Below are 20,161 nucleotides of genomic sequence, written 5' to 3' on the forward strand. Positions count from 1 at the left end.
GATAGAAGGAGAAATAGTAGCACTGGATTTCTTCTTTCACTCTTTTTTGACTTGCCACTCATCTGCTCTGTAGATATTACTGATTGTTCAGGAATCCTACCTCACAAGAAGTGACTATCCTCAAGGCAGTTGCATTATTCTCATATCATCATCAGTGCAAACAAGAAAGCATGTGAACATGATTTAAGGATTTGATAAGTTCAGATGGCAGGTTCAGGTTCCAGACTGAGACATGAGGTTGGTTCCAGATTAATACGTTATATACATTTGTGGTGATAAAGAATGAGCAAATATAATATCAAGGACCTGCTTCATTATGATTGTACAGCAACTAACCATAAGGCAAGTATATATGTTAAAAACAGCCTACATGGGAGGAGGATTCACGTTGCGATGTTACAACGTGCTGTCTCGATACTCTCGATACTTTTGCCATTTAGGGTCTATTGAGACCTAGAAATGTCTGTAAATTTATTAAAAAGAAAAAAAATTGAAATATGACATTGGCATAAGTATTCAGATCCTTTGCAATACTTGAAATTTAGCTCAGGTGCATCGCATTTCTCTTGATCATTGCTGACATATTTCTACACCTTGATTGGAGTCGACCTGTGATAAATTAAATTAATTGGATATGTTTTGGAAAAGCATATACCTCTCTCTAGAAAGCCTCACAGATGACAATGCATACTGTAGCAGAGCAACTGCCATGAGGTCAAAGGAACTGCCTGCAGAGCTGAGAGACAGGATTATTGCAAGGCACAGATCTGGGGAAGGCTACAATAGCAGCCTATATAATTCTCAAATGGAAGAAGTTTGGCACAACCAGGATTCTTCCAAGAGCTGTTTGCCTGCTCAAACTGAGCAATTGGGGGAGAAAGGCCTTAGTAGAAAAATGATCTAGAACTTGATGGTCACTCTGACTGAGCTCCAGAGATGCTGTTTGGAGATGGGACAGAATTACAGAAGGACCATCATTACTGCAGCCCTCCACTGATTTGGTTTTAAGGCAAAGTAGTTAGATGGAAGACTTTACTTAGTACAAAACACATGAAAGCCCATTTGGTTGCAAAAACAAAAAGTACTACCGGCCTCTCAGACTGTGAGGAATAAGATTCCCTAGTCTGATGAAACCAAGATGGAGCTGTTTGGCCTCAATTCCAAATGTTATGTGTAGAGGAAACCAGGAACCCCTAATCACCTGCCCAATAGCATCCCAACAGTGAAGCATGGTGGTGGCTGCATCATTTTTTTCAACAGCTGGGACTGCTGTCGGTCAAGTTGAGGGAAAGATAAATGGAACAAAGTACAGGGATATCTTCAATGAAAACTTGTTCCAAAGCACTCAATACCTCTGACTGGGCCAAATGTTCACTTTCCAACATGTCAATGATCCTAAGCACACAGCCAATGCAACACAGGAGTGGCTTAGGGTCAACTTTGAAAATATCCTAGAGTCGCCCAGTCAGAACCCTGACTTGAACGCTATTGAATATCTCTGGAGGGACCTGAAAATGGCTTGCCATCCAGCCTGAGTTTAAGAGGATTTGCAAGGAAGAGTGGCAGAAAATCCCCCAATGCAAGTATGCTAAACCAAAAAGACTCAAGATTGTAATAACTATCAAAGGTGCTTCAACAAAGTAGTGAAAGAAGGGTCTGAATACTTATGTCAATGTGATATTTCAGTTTTTTTTTTATTTTTAATAAATTTACAGACATTTCTAAACATCTGTTTTCTCTTTGTCAGTACAGGTACTGATTGTAGATTAATGAGAAAAAATGAATTTCAACAACTGTAGAATCAGGCTGCAGCATAACAAAATTGACAAAAGTGAATGGGTCTGAATAGTTTCTGAATGTATAGACACACCATACACAGAGAGAATATATAAAAATAAAATAATGCAGTAAATGTTTTACTACCCAAACAGAAATAAGAAAGGAAGAGGGGGAGGGGAAAATGAAAAGATACTAGCTTTTTGTGTGTGAGAAAGAAGTTATGTCAGACTCAAAGAATTAGAAGGATGCAAATAATTTGAGAACAAACCACTTTTAGTACATCTAATTTTCTATTAAAACATTGAAAGTGGACTATTCCAGCTAAAGTCTATTCTAGCATATGAAAGTCATTGAAACAGCAGGAAGAATACATTTCTCACATCTTTCTTCCTGTAATGGGACTATTTAATAACTGATGACTATTCCCACCACTTTATTTTTTATTCTCATGAAACCTCTTATTCATGACAGGAACACAGAAGCATTATTGGAAAATGTTACCATCTCTTAATCTCTTTAAAGACATTATGGGTATACACTGGATTTTGATAAATTGTGGTCTGAACTGGTTTTTTTTCCTATTTGTAGCTGCATGGTTTTGTCTACAGAAGTAAGCATGAGAAACACACTTGGTTTCAGTAAAAGTATATTAATTTGGAGACTACTACATGATTCTTGTTTGTCATGAGTGGGGAAGATCAGCAGCAATTACCACATGACAAAAAATGTGATGGTTGCTGTTGATGTAGCCATGTTTTGAATCAAAACAATCTATGTATCCCTAGTATTTTTTTTCTGAATGCTGTCTCAAGAAATACATGAAATACATTAATTTATCTTTTTAATCTGATGTGCCACCAAGCCCTCTCAGTTGAGTACTTTAGAGGCTTCCTCATGAGCAGGAGGATTGGACTAGAAGTTCTTCCAGTTCTGTTATTATATTAAGTCTATCTAAAATATGTTTATTTCATGTCTACACTGCTTCTAATATCATCATACCTTATGGCATTTATAGTTAGAATTTTCTTAAAAAGTGAAATAATAAAATTCAACACGCTAAAGCAACATGTAAACATTTAGAAAAATGGAATGGAAATGAAAAAGAAAAAAAGAAGACTATTGTTCAGAAATATTTATGCAGAGAAGACCTGGGTGAAGACATAGAACCATGATAGCGAACATGTGGCACACGTGCCAGAGGTGGCATGCAGATCCCTCTCTGTGGGTATCTGTGCCATCGCCAGATGCTCTTCTGGTTTCCAGCACATACATGCATCCTGGCAAGCTGGTCTTTGGGTTTCCAGCACTCCGGCACGTACATGCACACGCATGTGCACATGCGTTCCGGTTTGGGCACTCAGTGCAGAAAAGGTTCACCGTCACTGGTATAGAACCTAAAATAATAGACACATGAGTAGTCATATGAGAAACTGGGATTGTTGTGGAGGCCACTACTGTCCCAATCTCAAATGCTACTGCTGCATCATTCCCTGATATCACTTCTCCTGCTTTCTCTCCAATGTTGCTGTCACCCCATCCCCCAGAGCTGATACGTAGGCTAAATTGGGGACACTCATGGATCAGATATTGCCTATTGGCCATAATGTAGACAAAATATTGAATTTGATTTGGTAGTTAATTGAGGAACAGTGCAGTTCATTTGGTAAAGACGTTACATGGCCACATTCAGGTACTTCATTCAGCAACCTGGCCACTAAATTCTGTAGCAAATGCAATTTTGCATCAAGACCTATGCAAAAGAACTCATGCTCACTCAGAATGCATTACAAATAGCATGAAGTTGTCAACATATATTTTTAGTTTTGTCAAAGAAAGGATGCTATAGATATATATTTATCAAATCTGGTAACAGATATTCCTGCCCTCGTAGGCTACCTGGCCTTGTAATGGCAAGCATGACTTCAAAAGCACCCCATTACTTATTTCACTTCATTTAGATTGGTTGGGTCTCCAGTTCCCATATATAAAAGGCACTTACTCCAGCCTCAGTTAGTTGCTCTTAGCCCCTCCATCATTGCATTAAGACACTGCTCAAAACATGCCCAGCCTTTTCCAATATAAATTAATGAAGAAGTACAGCTAATTGCCACCAGCAAATTAACCACAAAACTCATGATTACTTTCCCCTCTAGTTTCATATAAAGACCACCAATGATAAATCAACCAGCTGTATTCTATAACATTCCTGTCCACAACAGTCATTCCACACTACTCTTTGAAACCATAACAATAATATGAATAGAGAACTACAACATTGTGCTCCCTGCCCAACTAAAGGGAACCATTCAGGATAATGATATCACAAGTTATTATGAAATCAAACAAGATCAACAGTTGCCATCCCTATGTTTGTCTGTCTGTCTCCTCAGCTCATCAGCTAAGACTAAATGCAAATAATAAGATTGAAATAAGTTACCACCAAATGATAATTCTAATTTGATATATGACAAACATTATTAAAAGCACAATGATATTGTTTTACTTCTCTATATTACACTAGATTCAATTTAAATCAAATTTTTAATTCTGGTTTTACCAGTTTTTAGGGCAGCAAGTCCAATATACCACTGAAAGATTTCCTGTCTGGCTTAGTCTGCCACTATATTAGGCAAAATGTGTACTTTTGAAACAAAGAGTGGGAAGAATTCCACCCAGGTTTAAATAGTCCTGATCTAAAGGCTCTGTAATCAGATGAGGATTTATTCTAGTCTCATGTTCTAATATCAAATACTTATGAATGTGTAAAATAAACATAGCACAAAATAGTGGACATCTTGAGTCCTAGGGACTCATGGCTGCTGAATCTATCCTCCTCTTAAAATTGTTATTTATAGTTGATTACATTCTTTTACTGAAGCTGTTTTTTTCTTGCATTGCATCTTTTTCAGTTAATGCAATATTTCCTCAAAAGCAAAGACCATGCCAGTGTAAAACTTATTTTACCTACAAATTATGCAGGGAGTGGGGGTAAACATTGCAAGCTGGCACACTGTGTTTAAAACAAAGAAATGGGAACTACTGAAAAGTTATGGTATTGTGTATATAAAATCAAAATAGATTTATTTTGGCCTATATAGTATACTCTTTTACTTGTAGCAAATATACTGCAAAATTAGAATTGCAAATATAATAAATTGTAAGTGGGTAGTAATATTTTATAATGAGGTACTGATCTGGTGTAGTTTCAACATGAGTCTACATAAAAAGCCAAGGCTGAGTCAAATCTAGATTGTTTTATTCATACTTATATAGCAATATATAAACATTTTCCCATCAATTATGGAATTCCATCATGATAATCTATCATGAAAGCTAACCTTTATTTCCCTCATCATTCACCTTTTATTTTTCCAAGAACCAGTTTTTAATCCACCTATCAAATAAATTGGTCAAAGCAAACAACACAACCATCACAGTATAAAGAATTAGTCTGGTCATGTTATTTAGCCAAGCCTTTGTAAATATAAGCAATCCAGGATATAAAGTATTAATCCTGTATTTTTTTAAATAGACAGAAGATTAAATGATATAGCAATAGCAATAGCAGTAGACTTATATACCGCTTCATAGGGCTTTCAGCCCTCTCTAAGCGGTTTACAGAGAGTCAGCATATTGCCCCCAACAATCTGGGTCCTCATTTTACCCACCTCGGAAGGATGGAAGGCTGAGTCAACCCTGAGCCGGTGAGATTTGAACCGCTGAACTGCTGATCTAGCAGTAGCCTGCAGTGCTGCATTTAACCACTGCGCCACCTCGGCTCTATCTTATTATCATCATGATAATAATGTTAATTATTTTATGTTGTTAATATTAATGTTAATACAATTTTAAAAGCTTTATTAGAAAAAATAGTTCACCCTTTCCACTACCTTGCTATAAAGAATATAATTGTAACAATCATTGGTAGTCCTTATAATAATTATCGTATTATTTAAAGAGAGACAAATGAAAAGACTGATTCCTATTTTATATTACATTATTTTTAGACTGTTTCTAAATATCATAGACTGTTTCTAAATATTTTTATTTACTGTCCACCATGCTTATGAACAAAAAGTCAAAATTAATTATTTAGCAATAGATTATCTCTGTAGTATTTTGGGAGCTGTTTGCCAACAGACATTTGGCATTTAGGGAGCACACTAGGTGGTTTCAATTATATGCACATTTTCTTGAAAGCAAGTTTCATTGAATTCAATGAATTCTTACTTCCAAGGAGATATACATAAGATTGTGCTGTATATATAATAGAACTATAAATAATATATATATTTTAAAGTACATTTTAAATCAAAATTATCCTTGCAATGTGAATATAGATGCTATTTTACCAGGAGAATTAAAATATTTTAAATATGTTAATAATTAAATGGTTACTGTGGTCATTGGGGGCACTTGCGCAATTGCCAATGGCACAAGAAAGATGGCAAATTAATAGGACCTTCAACATTCTTTGTAGTTGTTTCAGTGACATAGTACACTTTGATAAAGCTATTGAACAGGTATTAAATCAGTAATAAATATTTATTAATTTAACAATTGGGATTTGCAGTAATTGTTCCATTGTTAAAACACCATGATAATCCTTTTTTTTTCCTCCTCCCAAGTTTTATATTTCCTGATTAACAGGAAATGTTTATATTTCCTTCTATAGCAGTGAAAGTAATTGTTCTACTCTCGTCTGCTTTGCTCAGCTCTACTTCAAGAAATCTGTCCAGTTCTGTCCATCAGATTTAAGAAGGATTCAAAAGAAACAGATACAAATTCTGAGACTGAGAAAATTGGGGACTAAAAACTAAGCCTTAGGAAGTGTAAGCAAAAGGAGCGGATATGCTTGGCTTTGAAAAAAGATAACTGAGTTTGGCTATGATAGCTTTTTAAAGTAACTTCAGTAAAACAATGCCACCTAGATGAAGGGCAAGATTATATCCCGAGTGAGGATATGAAATAATAAATAGGTTTAAGTTTTAGAAAGAGAAGTGGTGGCCAAGAGGTGAAAACGCTTGCTTGCACTTGAAAGCTTAAGAGTTCAATTTTGGGCAGAACAGATTTTTCCTGCTCAGAGTGCAAAGAGAAAATATCCGCTGCAAACACCACATAGCTGTCAGGAAAGACAACTGGCCAGTAAACACTCAGCTCCATTCGGTCACTCTGACTCTACCATGAATAAAGGGACTTTAGTATTGTTAAAAAAAAGTTTCACAAGGCAGAATCTGACTAAAATTAGGTGAAAATGTTAATAGTAACAGCAAGCTACAGTAAGAGTAATAATGGAACAGATTATCTGGAAGGTGACGGGATTCCATTCATCATCTACGTATGTGGGAGCAGAGATTAGACAATCCTCTATCTTGGATGTTTTAATTTGGATTTTTATATTAAGTGGTTGTTGGACTCAATGGTGTAAATTACCTATCTACCTCTATATTTTTATGATTTTGAGCTTACTACTTATAAGGTTATAATTAAATGTCTTAAAATAAAGTGAAGGTATTACTTTTTGTTAAGTTCTCCAATAAATCATGTTACTCTATCCTTACTTGATGTAATATTTAATCTTTCATGGTATAGAAGCATTGGTCAGAAACACAGTTATTTATTTTAGAAAAAGGAGGCGGGCAGTTATTTAACCAAGTGTGGAGAAGTTACAATCTAGCCTTAGTTATTGAAGAAGCCATGCCTATCAACCACTCATTAACTTTTATCAATAAAATAATGATAAAGCCTTTAAAGACACAAATATCTATACATTGTGGGGGGTATGCTATAGGCTTCAGCATAGGAATCGAACTTGGGAGAAAATAATAATAGCAATAGCAATAACTTTTAGTGTGATTGGTATATAGCCCATGAACTGTTGGGCCATCAGTTCAGAGATATTTCCTTACTTAAACAGAGAAATAGAATGACCACAGAAGGTAAAAATCAATGGCAGCACAACAACTTCCTGTCAGTTTCCCCATTGATTTTCCTTTCGAGAAGTTGGCAAAAAAAATTTCCTTCCTTCCTTCCTCCCTCCCTCCCTCCCTCCTCCTTCCTTCATTACATCTTTTAACCTCCAACTCGCCTCCTTTGAAAAAGTGGGTCTACCATAATTAGGCTAAATGGTTGAAAACCATTTAAATGACTTTACACAAGTCATCCAGGTTTATGCACTCCAGAAATGCCAGTTCTAAATAAAACTTTTCACAATTGGAGTTGAGTACAAACAACACAAACTGATTCACTAGCCATTATTCTCTCAGAATTGCTCAATGTATATTTGTGTGCTTCTGTGTGTGCTGCTTGTACTACCACTATTATTATTTTTGGGGAGTTAGGTATCCATCCTATAAGTTATTTATAATTGTTAGACTACTTTGAACAGCCAAAATATAATATGCTAAGATCAAACTATTGCTGTGAAAATACACTAGACTACACATTTTTTTAAAAAATTGTTTCCTGCAAAACTTTTCATGATGATGATGTTCCCTTCAAAATAAACACAAATATAATTTCAAAAATACTGTATCACATAGGAAACTTGAGAAATACAAAATTAACTTTTAATTAGCATATTTGTTAAATTGCATAATGTTTCTGAAACATTATGACAGGGCCAAAAGTGTTTTGCTAGTGATTTTCATTTGTATTCAATGCCTGAAGCATCTTGTTGCAGTGCTTGACATAGTCAGCCAGCATTGAGGGATTCCAGTTGTCCTGATTCTGTTTTTCCAATGTAGCAATGTCCTGGTGAAAACTTTCACCATGAATGCACCTAAATTTTCAGAAAAGATGTCCAAATGTGAACGTAGAAAATGAATCTTCAATGAATCTTCATGTTGCACTTAATGGTTTTATATGCTTAAAAAAATTGTCACCCACTGAATACTGTATAGCTTAGTGCTCTGTAGTTGTGAGGAAAAGTCTCAACAACATCCTTGAATGCTTTCTGGATGATCTTCTTTGGCAACACTAACAGATCATCAAACCACTTGTCATTGATGACATATCTGATCTGTGGATCAATAAAAATGCCTTTCCTAATCTAGGCATTCTTGGGATGAAAACCTTCAGCTTCCCTTTTCATCACTTTCACAAAAATGTTTATCAGTTCAACTTTGGGATTTGAAGCGGAAGCAAAAATATATTTATTGGGTAAATAAATAGTTCAAGTGCCACTTTTTCTATTTTGGAACTAATTTCTTTCAGAATGGCAATTTTTTAAAATGTAATTCTACTCTCTTGAATACAATCCCTTTCACACATGTAACAAACAGTACTTAAATATCCGAACTGCATTCCAAATAGCAGAGCCACTATTTTTAGCTCTCCATAGATATTCCTATTGTACTTAGAATACTGGATCTGCTTCAACACAGCTCCATGTTTTCATTTTTTTCCCTTTCATGTGTTCAGCACAGCTAACAGATACTGAGACATGTACAATGTCATTGTGTAAAAACATAAAATTTCTATAAAACAGTACATGATACATTAGAGTTAAAATAAATTCGTGATACACCCAAAAGCATTCAAGAATTGTTGTTATTATATAATTATTTAGTTAAAAATGATCTTATGCATTTTAGAAATATTTAGACTGATAACATTTCATAGCTTAGGTAGCAAGTGGATCTACTAAAGATAATACGGAAGCTTTTCTGCATTAGGGATCTTTCAAGATAGTAATTGTTGTTTTTTTTAAAGCTTACATTAAAAGAATTGACTTTAGTGTGATAAGATGTTTGAATTTGGATTTGGCTAAGATTCTGAGTTATATCTTGTAATTCCAAATAGATGGTTTCTCCTGCTGACCTTTATATGAGGAGGCAGCAAAATCTGTCATCGCTATTCAATTTGTTTAACTGCAGACACATGCTCTCAAGAGAGTCTAACACTATATTATCCATTTAACCCTGCCCTGGACACCTGGAAGGTTTTCTGAAATGTATGTGAGAAATAGCCTCATGTTCTTCCTTGAATGCAATAAAACATAGAAACTGTGATTTTTACTTACCACTATAAAGATAATTTATTTAGTATAATTAGGAAATCATTATAGTACATTACTACACTATTCTATACATAATACGTTTCAGTTAATTATGATAATAAAGGTATGTTTTAGATCAAGTTTTAATAGCATTACATATAATTAATAGTTTCCCTGCTTTTAAGAATAACCAGATTTATCAAATATGTTAAATATGTTTAATTAAAATTTACATTTTAATGTGTATAATCTTCAAATTATATGCATCTAATGAAAGAAAACATTTAATATCACTATGGAACACAAAAGTGTCCCCATATCTTCAATTTTGTACAATTTACAAAATAGCGTTTTCTTTATTAATTTTTTGTGTCCTGAAGGCTGCCATTGAGGGCAGAAGTTAATCTTTGTATTAAGTTAGCTGCTTGTAATAGTCAAAGCCTCCTCATGCTTTATTATCTTTTAGACTTGTGGAACCCAATGAAGCTGTTGGGAGTGTACATTATGGTTCATGAAGGTCATAGAAAAGAGGATTCACTGAGAAGAAAATGGCAACATAATCCAGTGTTCTGACAAGAAAACCAAATAGATTCTCAACAATGGTGGGTTTTACATTTTGTTACCACTGGTTTGTGGGTGCACACGTCTCTTCTGTGCATGCATCTGGCCTTCTGTCATGTGTGCACCTTCCACGCATGCACCTGCCTTCAAAAATGTGCCTAAATATGATGGAATAGAGCTGGGGTGGATGGGTAGGTGGGCGGGCCCACCGGGCCCACCCACAATTTCCGCTACTGGCTCAAGCGAACCACTCCAAACCGGCTGAATACCACTTCTGATTCTCACCAATTGCTCAATAACACTGGAAAATGAACATCCATGTCAGAAATATGCTGCTGGGAAAAAAACATACTTCTACCCCTACCAAATCATAATATTCTACATGATTGATAAAAGATTGAAATAATAATAAATATGTTTACTAACTTCGTAAATTAATTAATTAAGTATGTTTTACATTTATACAAATAATTATAAATGCATTAACATTATAAGTAACCATCATTAATTATCAAATACTATCATTAATTAAAATGATTAATTTGGGGGCAAATATTTTTTTTCAACTTGTATATAGCCTACAAGTTTTACTTGTCATTTGTTATTATTGCGTCTGCTATGAAAATAGTTAAAATCCTGAACAAATTTTAGGAAAGTCATATTTCTATTTTTTTTAAAAAAAGAAATCAGTTCTAGGACTGTTTAATAAAACTGACTTACTATTAATCAATACTATGTTTCTTAATTATGTTAATGTCTTTTAAGAGCAATGTCTTGGCTTTTAAAGTTTGGTTGTGGTTATTCTTGCTTTCAAGATATTCTATTGATTTTTTATTGGTTTTATTGTTTTGTTGTACTGTTGTAATGTTATCCGGTGAGCTTCACAATGAAAAATGAAATAAACAAGATCAAATCAATAAATCTGAATGATGAATAGCCCAAATAATGTTTTTAATTTATAAAAGAAATGAATGAGCACCATCTCCTAAGAAATCTCTTCTGTTTAGTTACACTTCCCATTAAATTTTTTTGATGAGCCAACTTTTTTTGCAAGAACAATAATTGACATTTTCTGCATCAAAAATTTACCAGGGAATTTTGGATCACCCCTTGACCCATTTGTTTTGCTTCCATCATCTTTACATGATGACCTTTAAAAAAATAAAATGTGTGGCTTGTAAACTACTCTATTGTTTATATAACTGTACTATAAACAGGCTGCATTTGAAAGCACAAATTAATGACATTGTGAGTTGCTGCCAGCTGGGGTGAAAATAAATTGTGAGAAAAATATAGGGAGACAGGTAATGGGCACTAGCTTTGCTGCACAACACTTTTCAAACACTGTTGACTGTGTGCCAGTATACTGTATATGGCAATAACTGTCAACAGGATTTACGGTACTTTCACATTTACACAGTGAGACTGAAAGGGTGAAAGAGTTCCATAGTTTTATTTGAAGGTGAGTACCAACTGTTTCCGTACCAATTATTTCCAACTAACTAGGTCACAAGCATAATGCCTATAGTTCAATGTCTGTTGTTAAAGCACTTGAGAGAGAGTGGAATCTTGTTTATTGCCAATCCTTGAAGCATCGTTTTACAATCTTTATAGAGATGCTGATTGAGGTAGGTTCACTTAACATAATTCTAACAAGGATAACATTCTGTCTGTTTTGAATCCTATGAATGATGGCTATTATAAATGAATCTAGAAGCAGAGCATTGATTAAAGAGATCAAATTCATCATTAAATTATCATCGCTGCTTAGAGTGGACAACATATTCAAAGCAATACTTTTAAAGGTTTATCATAGAATTTTGAAGAATCATCTGGATTCCATGGAAATAAGGTCTACATTTCCAAGCAAATTTTGCTCCATGTTAGTAGTAACCAGTAAGAGTATCTCATGACAATTGAACATAAAATAGTCCACAAGAGAAGATAGTATTCACAAGAAAAAATAACTCTGTTACAGATCTGTACAAAATTATAAATGTAGATCTCCATACAATTATCATTTAACGATATTGCATATATAGTACGGAGAAGGAATAGGTCAAAGGGAAAAATTATTTGCTTTCTGCCAGGAGTGAGGGGGGGGGAGGAAGGGAGTAGGAGAGGGAGGAAAGGGGAGGAAGAAACAGAGGGGGGGGGTCTAGTGCTTAAGGTACCAAGCTAGAAAGCTAGAGACTGTGAGTTCTAGTCCTACCTTGGCCATGAGAGTCTGCTGGGTGAACTAAGGGCAATAACTTTCTTTCAGCCTAACTCACCTCAAATGATTGTTGTTGTGGGGAAAATAGAAAGAGGAAAGTGTTTTGGATATATTTGCCACTTTTGAGTTATTTATAAAAATAATAAAAGTGGGAAATGAATGAATGAATGAATGAATATACCACTTGTATTGATTTCCAATGGTGACACTGATTGTTAAATTTTGTATAGTATGGAAATAATACATAAATTCCATTTTTATCTATTAAATTAAAACTGAACTATTATCTCTGAACTACTGCTATTACTGAGTTATTAGTTAAGTTTCTGCTATGATTTAACCATTAGATTAAAACATCAAAACATTTTCACTACAATCTATATACTCATTTAAAAGTTGCTGTTGTTCGGTAACATGATATTAAACTTGATGGAAGCAGTTTTTCACATTTCACCTTAACAGGTACATTTTTATTGTAGGTCTTGCAAAATCTCTTCCATGGCTCATTTAAAATAGCTTTAGTTTTACTTTCTATGTGTTAATTCATGAAGTGTACACTTGACCCTAATAAAGTTCTGTGCTGAGATGAGCTGTAGAAAAGCTCATGTCTTTTCAAAACCTCTCATTTTTTCCTTTTTTTTTAAGAGCAGCAATGTTAGCTCTAGTGTTAAGTTCATAGCAGAGCAGGTAAAAAGCTTTCACTTAGCATACTGGCACATGGGAAAAGCAGGAAATAAATGGATTCCACTAAAACAAAAGATAATAGGAGTTTTTATAAGAAGCAACTCAAAAGAAATGGTGACATGGTGACCATAGAATTTAAAAGTGCTGAATTCAGTAAGTAGGTATATTTAATAGCACATGTATCACATCTCTCTTGCTCTGGGACCAGGTGTTTGATTTCTATAGAGACATGAATGTCTTTTAAATATATATTCCATCATTATATGAAACTGACAGAACCATCCAGTTAATGGCAGGTTTTGATCATGTGAGCTGCTGGATAATTGACAAAAAAATATTTCTAGATAATTGAAAAAGAAAGATCCTATTTAGTTAGCATGAATAGCATAGAAAATGGCTTTGTTATACAGTTGTCAAAAAAATAGTAAAGATATAAAATGCTGGAACTTATATTTGCTTGAATACTAAGAATTCACCAAGTTTATGTATCCATTGTTTATTAAAAAGTATTTCTTGAAGTATTAAAAGACTGGGTAATTTCCTCTGTTTTGTTGTTAAAATTAACTTTGTTTATTTATAAAATTTATTGGCTGCCCATCTTACCACAATTGTCAAAACTCTTATAAATAATAACCTGTAAATATAAAATCCTATAAAGTAGAAAAGTAACATATAAATAAATTAATATATGCAATAAGATATTTCTTACTGTACCTTTATAATGCTAAGTTTCAGCAGGTGGGATGTTTAGTTTTAATTGGCTGAATTTGTAGATCAATCAACAGAACTTCTTAACTTCAGAACTCAGGTTTAATCAGTATCTTTATTTAAAGTAATTTTGGCTCACTAATGGGAATAACATTTAATACTGAAAATAGCTCTTTTTCCTTGCAAAGTATGACTATTTCAGAATAACATACTGAGGTTTTATTTTTTCAAAGTGACCATATTTTTAAACTGCTGACTACAATTATTTATAATTATTGTTAGCTCCAACTATAATATCTAATGGAATTTCTTAATATCATATTTAGCTTCTGATCTTCCTAAACACATAGTCACAGACTTTTTGTTTTCTTTGGTACTGCTTGAATTCACAAAAACATTAAAGACATAGCGATAATTTCTAATAATTTCCAGCCATATGTAATAATATGATATTATTAAAATGTATATGTTGGTATATGTATGAATTTGTTTCAAAAGGGATGGCAAATATTCAAAAATATAGAGCAAATATTCTAGAATAGACAATTTTTTTAGAGAACAGATGTAAGGAAATCTGGCTAACATACAAACATCGTTATTGGCTTAATATGAAATTTATATGGAGGATTTCAAGAGTCAGCAACAAGAATGACTCTTAGGTCTGTATAGACAGTATCTATACAGTCGGTAGACAGTATCTATACAGTCAGTTCACAGTATCCTTGTTTTTTAAGGCTGGCGACCTCTGAGTTATGAGCCTTGTCACATACTCCCCAAACTGTAGGGCTCATTAGAGTATTTCAGTATGTTTGTATGCAAAGTATCTCAAGTTCAGTTACTTGCTCTTTTTAACTAACATGCAATATATGGCTCTTAATCAAAAAAGATTAACATTCAAATGATTTTAACATAAGTGAATTTCATCTATCATCCAAGTAAGTATGGTCAATTTTAGCCAATTCTTCATTAAAGTTCTTTGATGTATGCATATCCATGTAAATTATCTTAAAGTGAAATTAAGAGGAACACTCACCTCTTAATAGCAAAATCATTATAATTCCTTAAAATATTTTCCATTGTCAATTTAATTTTTTTTGTTTGCATATAAGTAATACTTATTACTTTCTACTAATTCCGGTATAAAGATTCATCTTCACTTTATTTCCCCAATAGATCTTCACCCAGTCACATGTGGCAGAAGGAGATTTATTTGCCTGTTTTCATTCTTGTTAAACATCCTAATAATACATACATAATATTTCCCCACATGACTGGGGTGGGTGCACAAAGCTAACATTATAATATCTATGACAGTCCATTCAAAAAGCATTTAAATAGCTGTGTTCTACTATCACTGCCCCATTCCCAAATCTAGGATCAACTAGAAGCAAATAAAAATAATGTTATCTATACAGATAATATTGCCGATATAATGTAATAGTGCTTAACATTCTATCACATTTCAACTTGTCCAATATACATAGCCCAGGAAGAAAATAAAAGCCTATGATTATTTTATTTTAGCTTCTCTTTTATGAGAAGTCCAGTAGCTCATCTGCTTGAAAGAAAGTTACAAGTTCAGTCATTATTTTTTCCAAGTAAACTGGAAAATTCCAGATTGACACCCTGTTAAAACACTGTATGTCATGACTAATAAACAATTTAAGATGACCAAAACTAAAAGTTTTCTCCTATAGACATAAAACTCAGGACAAAAGACACAGTGCAGAGGCTAAAAATCTTGCTGCTCCAGTAAAGTAGGTGACCTTACTTAATTGAGATTATTCCAATGAAGAATGGAAATGTTACTCATTCTGCAGAAAACACATACTATACATGTGAAGACAGACAGACAGACAGACAGACAGACAGACACACACTCACTGCATTAGATCAGTCTTAGAATCTAACTCAATACTGAAAAATAAAACAAAACCTATCCATATTTTTTTCAATATCAATTAAGCAAATCTGTAGCACTTGCATTTGGAATTATGGTGAAGAACGGTTTTCTGACGTGTTATAAACATTTCCAACACTTTTTAATTCAGTTCTATCTTTTACATGTAGTATTTTTAAGGAAAGTGAGACTAGCTGTTAGCAATCTTTTTAAAAAGTGCATAATAAAAATCTTATGTTGCTAACTGAATTTGTTTTGGCATGCAGTGAATCCAATGCACCTGCAGAGAGAATGTTCTCAATAATGGATGACATCTGGTTGAAGACAAAAGTAGAATGTCAGTAGTTCTACTAAAAGGGTATGGCAGTGGTTAGAGCCAATCTAACTGGCAACTCTCTGAGGTCTTTGAATAAGTGTTTGGCAGCATGCTGCTTCTTTAGAAAACAAATTCTTACCAACTCTAAGCTCACAAAGATAACACTGCTTTAGGTCCTTATTCTAGAAATTTAGGTTAAAGCATTGAGACAGTAAAGCTGATCTTACGGATAATTTAATTTGCAGGTATATGTGCCAAGAACATAATAGTGATATGTTCACATTACTAGCTTTAGACCTTACTATGCATAATATGAAAATGAGAGGATGTCTTCTGAGTGCAGTTAACATTTTAAAAACAGAGAGAAAAAGGTGAGAAAAACTGATACAGAAGACATGAAAATGACGTTCCTTTTAAAAGCTGCTTCTTACCTATAGCAACTGTTTCAGTTTGCAATATAATAAGGTCAGGCATGGAAGGACAGTGAATGTCAGATAATACCATTTTCTATAGCTTGCATTTAAAAGAAATGCAAAATAAATAAATAAATGAAAGGAAGGATTTACAGTTTCATTTGCTGTACTTATTACTTTTCAACTGTTGTTCTATTTTAACCTAATGTTTCAAATAGATAAGAATTGTTTTTATATTCTTATATTTGAATGTGTTATATATTTTCTAGTGCAGAATATGAAGGAAAGAAAGGTGGCAGAATTATTTATGTCCATCTGAGAACATGTATTTAATTAGTACCCAAACTGGAATAAATATAGACAATCATAGAAAAACAAATAGAATTAAGCATATTCTAACTCACTGCCATTCTATATGCTTTCTGGATAGATGGCAAAATATGGTGTATATATGATAAGGTGAAAGGCTGAATATTTTCAAGATAATAATTGATTAAATAATAACCAATAGCATGTTTCCTCTGTTCTCCTTCCTTAAATATAAGTACCTGACATTATATGATAACGCTGAGAAAGATTTTTTTCTATAACTTTCTTAATAATGTAGAAACACCAGAAATTCTATATTTTGATATGATCAGGAGGCTTTATTACCCAACACAGCCATGAAGAGAACAAAAGCATTTTCATAGAAGAGTTTAGGTTAGGCTTTTCTCCTGCTTCCCCCCTCCCCCTGCAATATTTGTTTCTAGGCCTTGTTATAAGAAAAGCAGTCAGAGAGTTTGCAGAGCCGAAGAGTAGATATTGAGAAAAATTCCTTCTACGTCATCTCCTTTGTTTTACTGATGGAAAACAATATTAATTACATTTTGTTTTCTATCCAAGACTGTGGAAATACTATAACTTCTGACCTGAAGTGTACCACTTCTGAAGTTGATGAAGTTTTAATCACTCAATTTTCCTGTAAACAACTTTTTGAACAAAAAGTTTAATCTTGCATTGTGTTGCTTGCTTTGGTTTCATGCTTCTGTTATATGTTACATTCATGGTCTTGGTCCAAATTTTTCCCTCACCATCTTTGTCTGTTCTACTTATCATAAATATGCTTTTATCTTTGGGGAACAAGAAGAACAACATATTCAATGTCTTCACCCAGAATTGACATAATTTCCATTGGACATGCTGGATTTCTGTCTCCTCTTATTATTTGCTCAGGTCTGCATCTTTATCTATAAATTCCTGGCTCCTACACTTAGTTAAATGCCTATTCTGTAATCTACTTCTTTATTCTATAACATCATTTGTCTGTGATTGGTTTCCATGACTCAATCCTTCTATTTGCCTATACAGATCATCTTAATCCTTACCACATCTGCAGTGGTGCTAGGACAGACTGCCCATCCAACAATAAAATAAATTTTTGCATGACATGTTAATCTTAGTCAAAATGCTTTTGCACTTCCTTTACAGTAACAGGACTGTTTGCTAACATTGTACTGCTGACATTTCAATTCCTGTAACTGTTAGTTAGAATGCCTGGGAACTTTCTTTCATATTGCTACAACTCTGTTAATCAATGCCAGACTTTTCGTTTTACAAAGTCCCCTGCATAGATAGGTCACGAAAAATATTTAAATAGTTGTTTATAAAGCAAAACATCTATTTAGCTGGCAAAGCTACATTAGGATTAAAAGAAAAGCTGGATAACAAGGCTAAGCTTCTACTGACATTTTGGCATTGATGGAAATAACTTGTTTGCAAATTAATTCAAAGGCCTATTAAGATAATTAAAATATTAAGAGGAATAGAAACTTGCATGCAAAAAACCCTTATACAAACTAGCAATTCTGGAGACTTTGTCCAAGCTAGTGAATATTGTCTCACTCAGGAAATAAAAGCAACTGATAAGATACTTATTAAATTATTCAGAGATTAACAAACAATTGCATGCATGCATATATGTATAGACTGTGTGTGTGTGTGTGTGTGTGTGTGTGTGTGTGTGTGTGTGTATGATTTTCAAGACAAGGTGTAGAATAAACCTTGTCATTTGCAAAATACAGCAAATTCTGTCATAGTACAAATTGTACACACATTTCTAGTAAAATGTATTTTTGTATCAGCCAAGAAAGTATATTTAATTTGGAAATAAAAATCATTTTTGGAAACTGTCAAGAAGTCACAAAATCTGAGCCCAGACAGGAAGCATACTGTTTAAAAAGCTGATAGACATAAACTTTTCACCTGCCCTAGTTAGAGCTTTTCTATAAATCCCCTCCATCAGAAAATCCCTCATATGTTAAACAATCTTCTGTTATTTTTAATACTTGATCTATTATTTTCTGTTATTTTAAAATCTGAAAGCTTGAACTCAGAACCAACTATTCATTTAAAATTGGAAACTCACCTTGGCATTCAAACTTCAATTCCTTAGCATCTGTAACTGTGATCCTTTTATCTGCCCTATTTTTTTCAAATCGACGATGGCTTCGCCTTTTCTTGGTCTCACCCCAAAGATTTGATCCTCCATGCATGCTTGGAATGTTCAAAATAGCAATTCCTTCCAGAGAAATATTATTCAGATCTATCTGAATTCCATCACACTGCCAAAGAAAAAGAGACAGAGATGGAGAGGATCAAGATAAGATAAGATAAAATAAAATAAAGAGGAAGAAATCAATTAGGGATTAGAGGTTATCAGCATCTTTGTTATTTAAATTACTTTACTAAACACATATTTCTTGTATTAATTTTCTATATCAGATTTGGCAAACTAGCCGAGCTTCCAGACTCCTGGAGTTAATACTGGATAGGGAGGCTCTCTGCTTGGTCACTCATGACCTGGTCATCTCCTGTTTGGACTTTTGCGATTCTCTCTATATGGGACTGCAGAAACTTCGGCTGGTACAAAATGCAGCTGCCTGAGCATCTTGGGCATATGATTCTTCTTTTATGCCCATCCACTTCCAGTCCAATTCAAGTTTTTGGTTGTAACCTTTACAGCTCTAAATGGCAGATTACTTTCCTTTTAATGGACCCATCCCAGCAGCTCAGTAGTTCATGTGGTTAGGACATTGGATTGGTTCAAGTTTTTGGTTGTAACCTTTACAGCTCTAAATGGCAGATTACTTTCCAGGATGTTGCCTCTGGGGATGTGGACAAGGCCATTCGAGTTGTAAGTGCCTCCACCTGCATTCTGGACCCGTGTCCCTCCTGGCTGGTTGCCAACAGCAAGGAGGTGACACATGGCTGGATCCAGGCGGTCGCGACCGCCTCCCTTCGGGAGGGGCACTTCCCCGCCGTACTCAAAACGGCGGTGGTGAGACCCCTCCTGAAGAAACCATCCTTGGATCCAGCCATTTTAAACAACTTTCGTCCTGTCTCCAACCTCCCCTTTATTGGGAAGGTTGTGGAGAAGGTGGTGGCCTTCCAGCTTCAACGGGCCTTGGAGGAAGCTAGTTATCTTGACCCCTTCCAGTCCGGCTTCAGACCTGGTTACAGCACAGAAACCGCTTTGGTCGCATTGACTGATGATCTCTGGAGGGCCAGAGATGGAGGCTATGCGTCCATCCTGGTTCTCCTTGAC

General features: G+C 34.3%; 1 protein-coding gene across 1 annotated transcript in view; it reads right to left on the reverse strand.

The window, feature by feature from the left end:
- Nucleotides 1-20,161, reverse strand: part of DGKB (diacylglycerol kinase beta) — a 281,445-nt gene that overhangs the window by 46,447 nt on the left and 214,837 nt on the right. The window contains 1 exon segment of the mRNA XM_032237244.1: nucleotides 18,983-19,178. Coding sequence (XP_032093135.1) covers nucleotides 18,983-19,178 — 196 coding nt within the window.

The sequence above is a fragment of the Thamnophis elegans genome, chromosome Z, assembly GCF_009769535.1.
Source record: "Thamnophis elegans isolate rThaEle1 chromosome Z, rThaEle1.pri, whole genome shotgun sequence".
Taxonomy (NCBI): domain Eukaryota; kingdom Metazoa; phylum Chordata; class Lepidosauria; order Squamata; family Colubridae; genus Thamnophis; species Thamnophis elegans.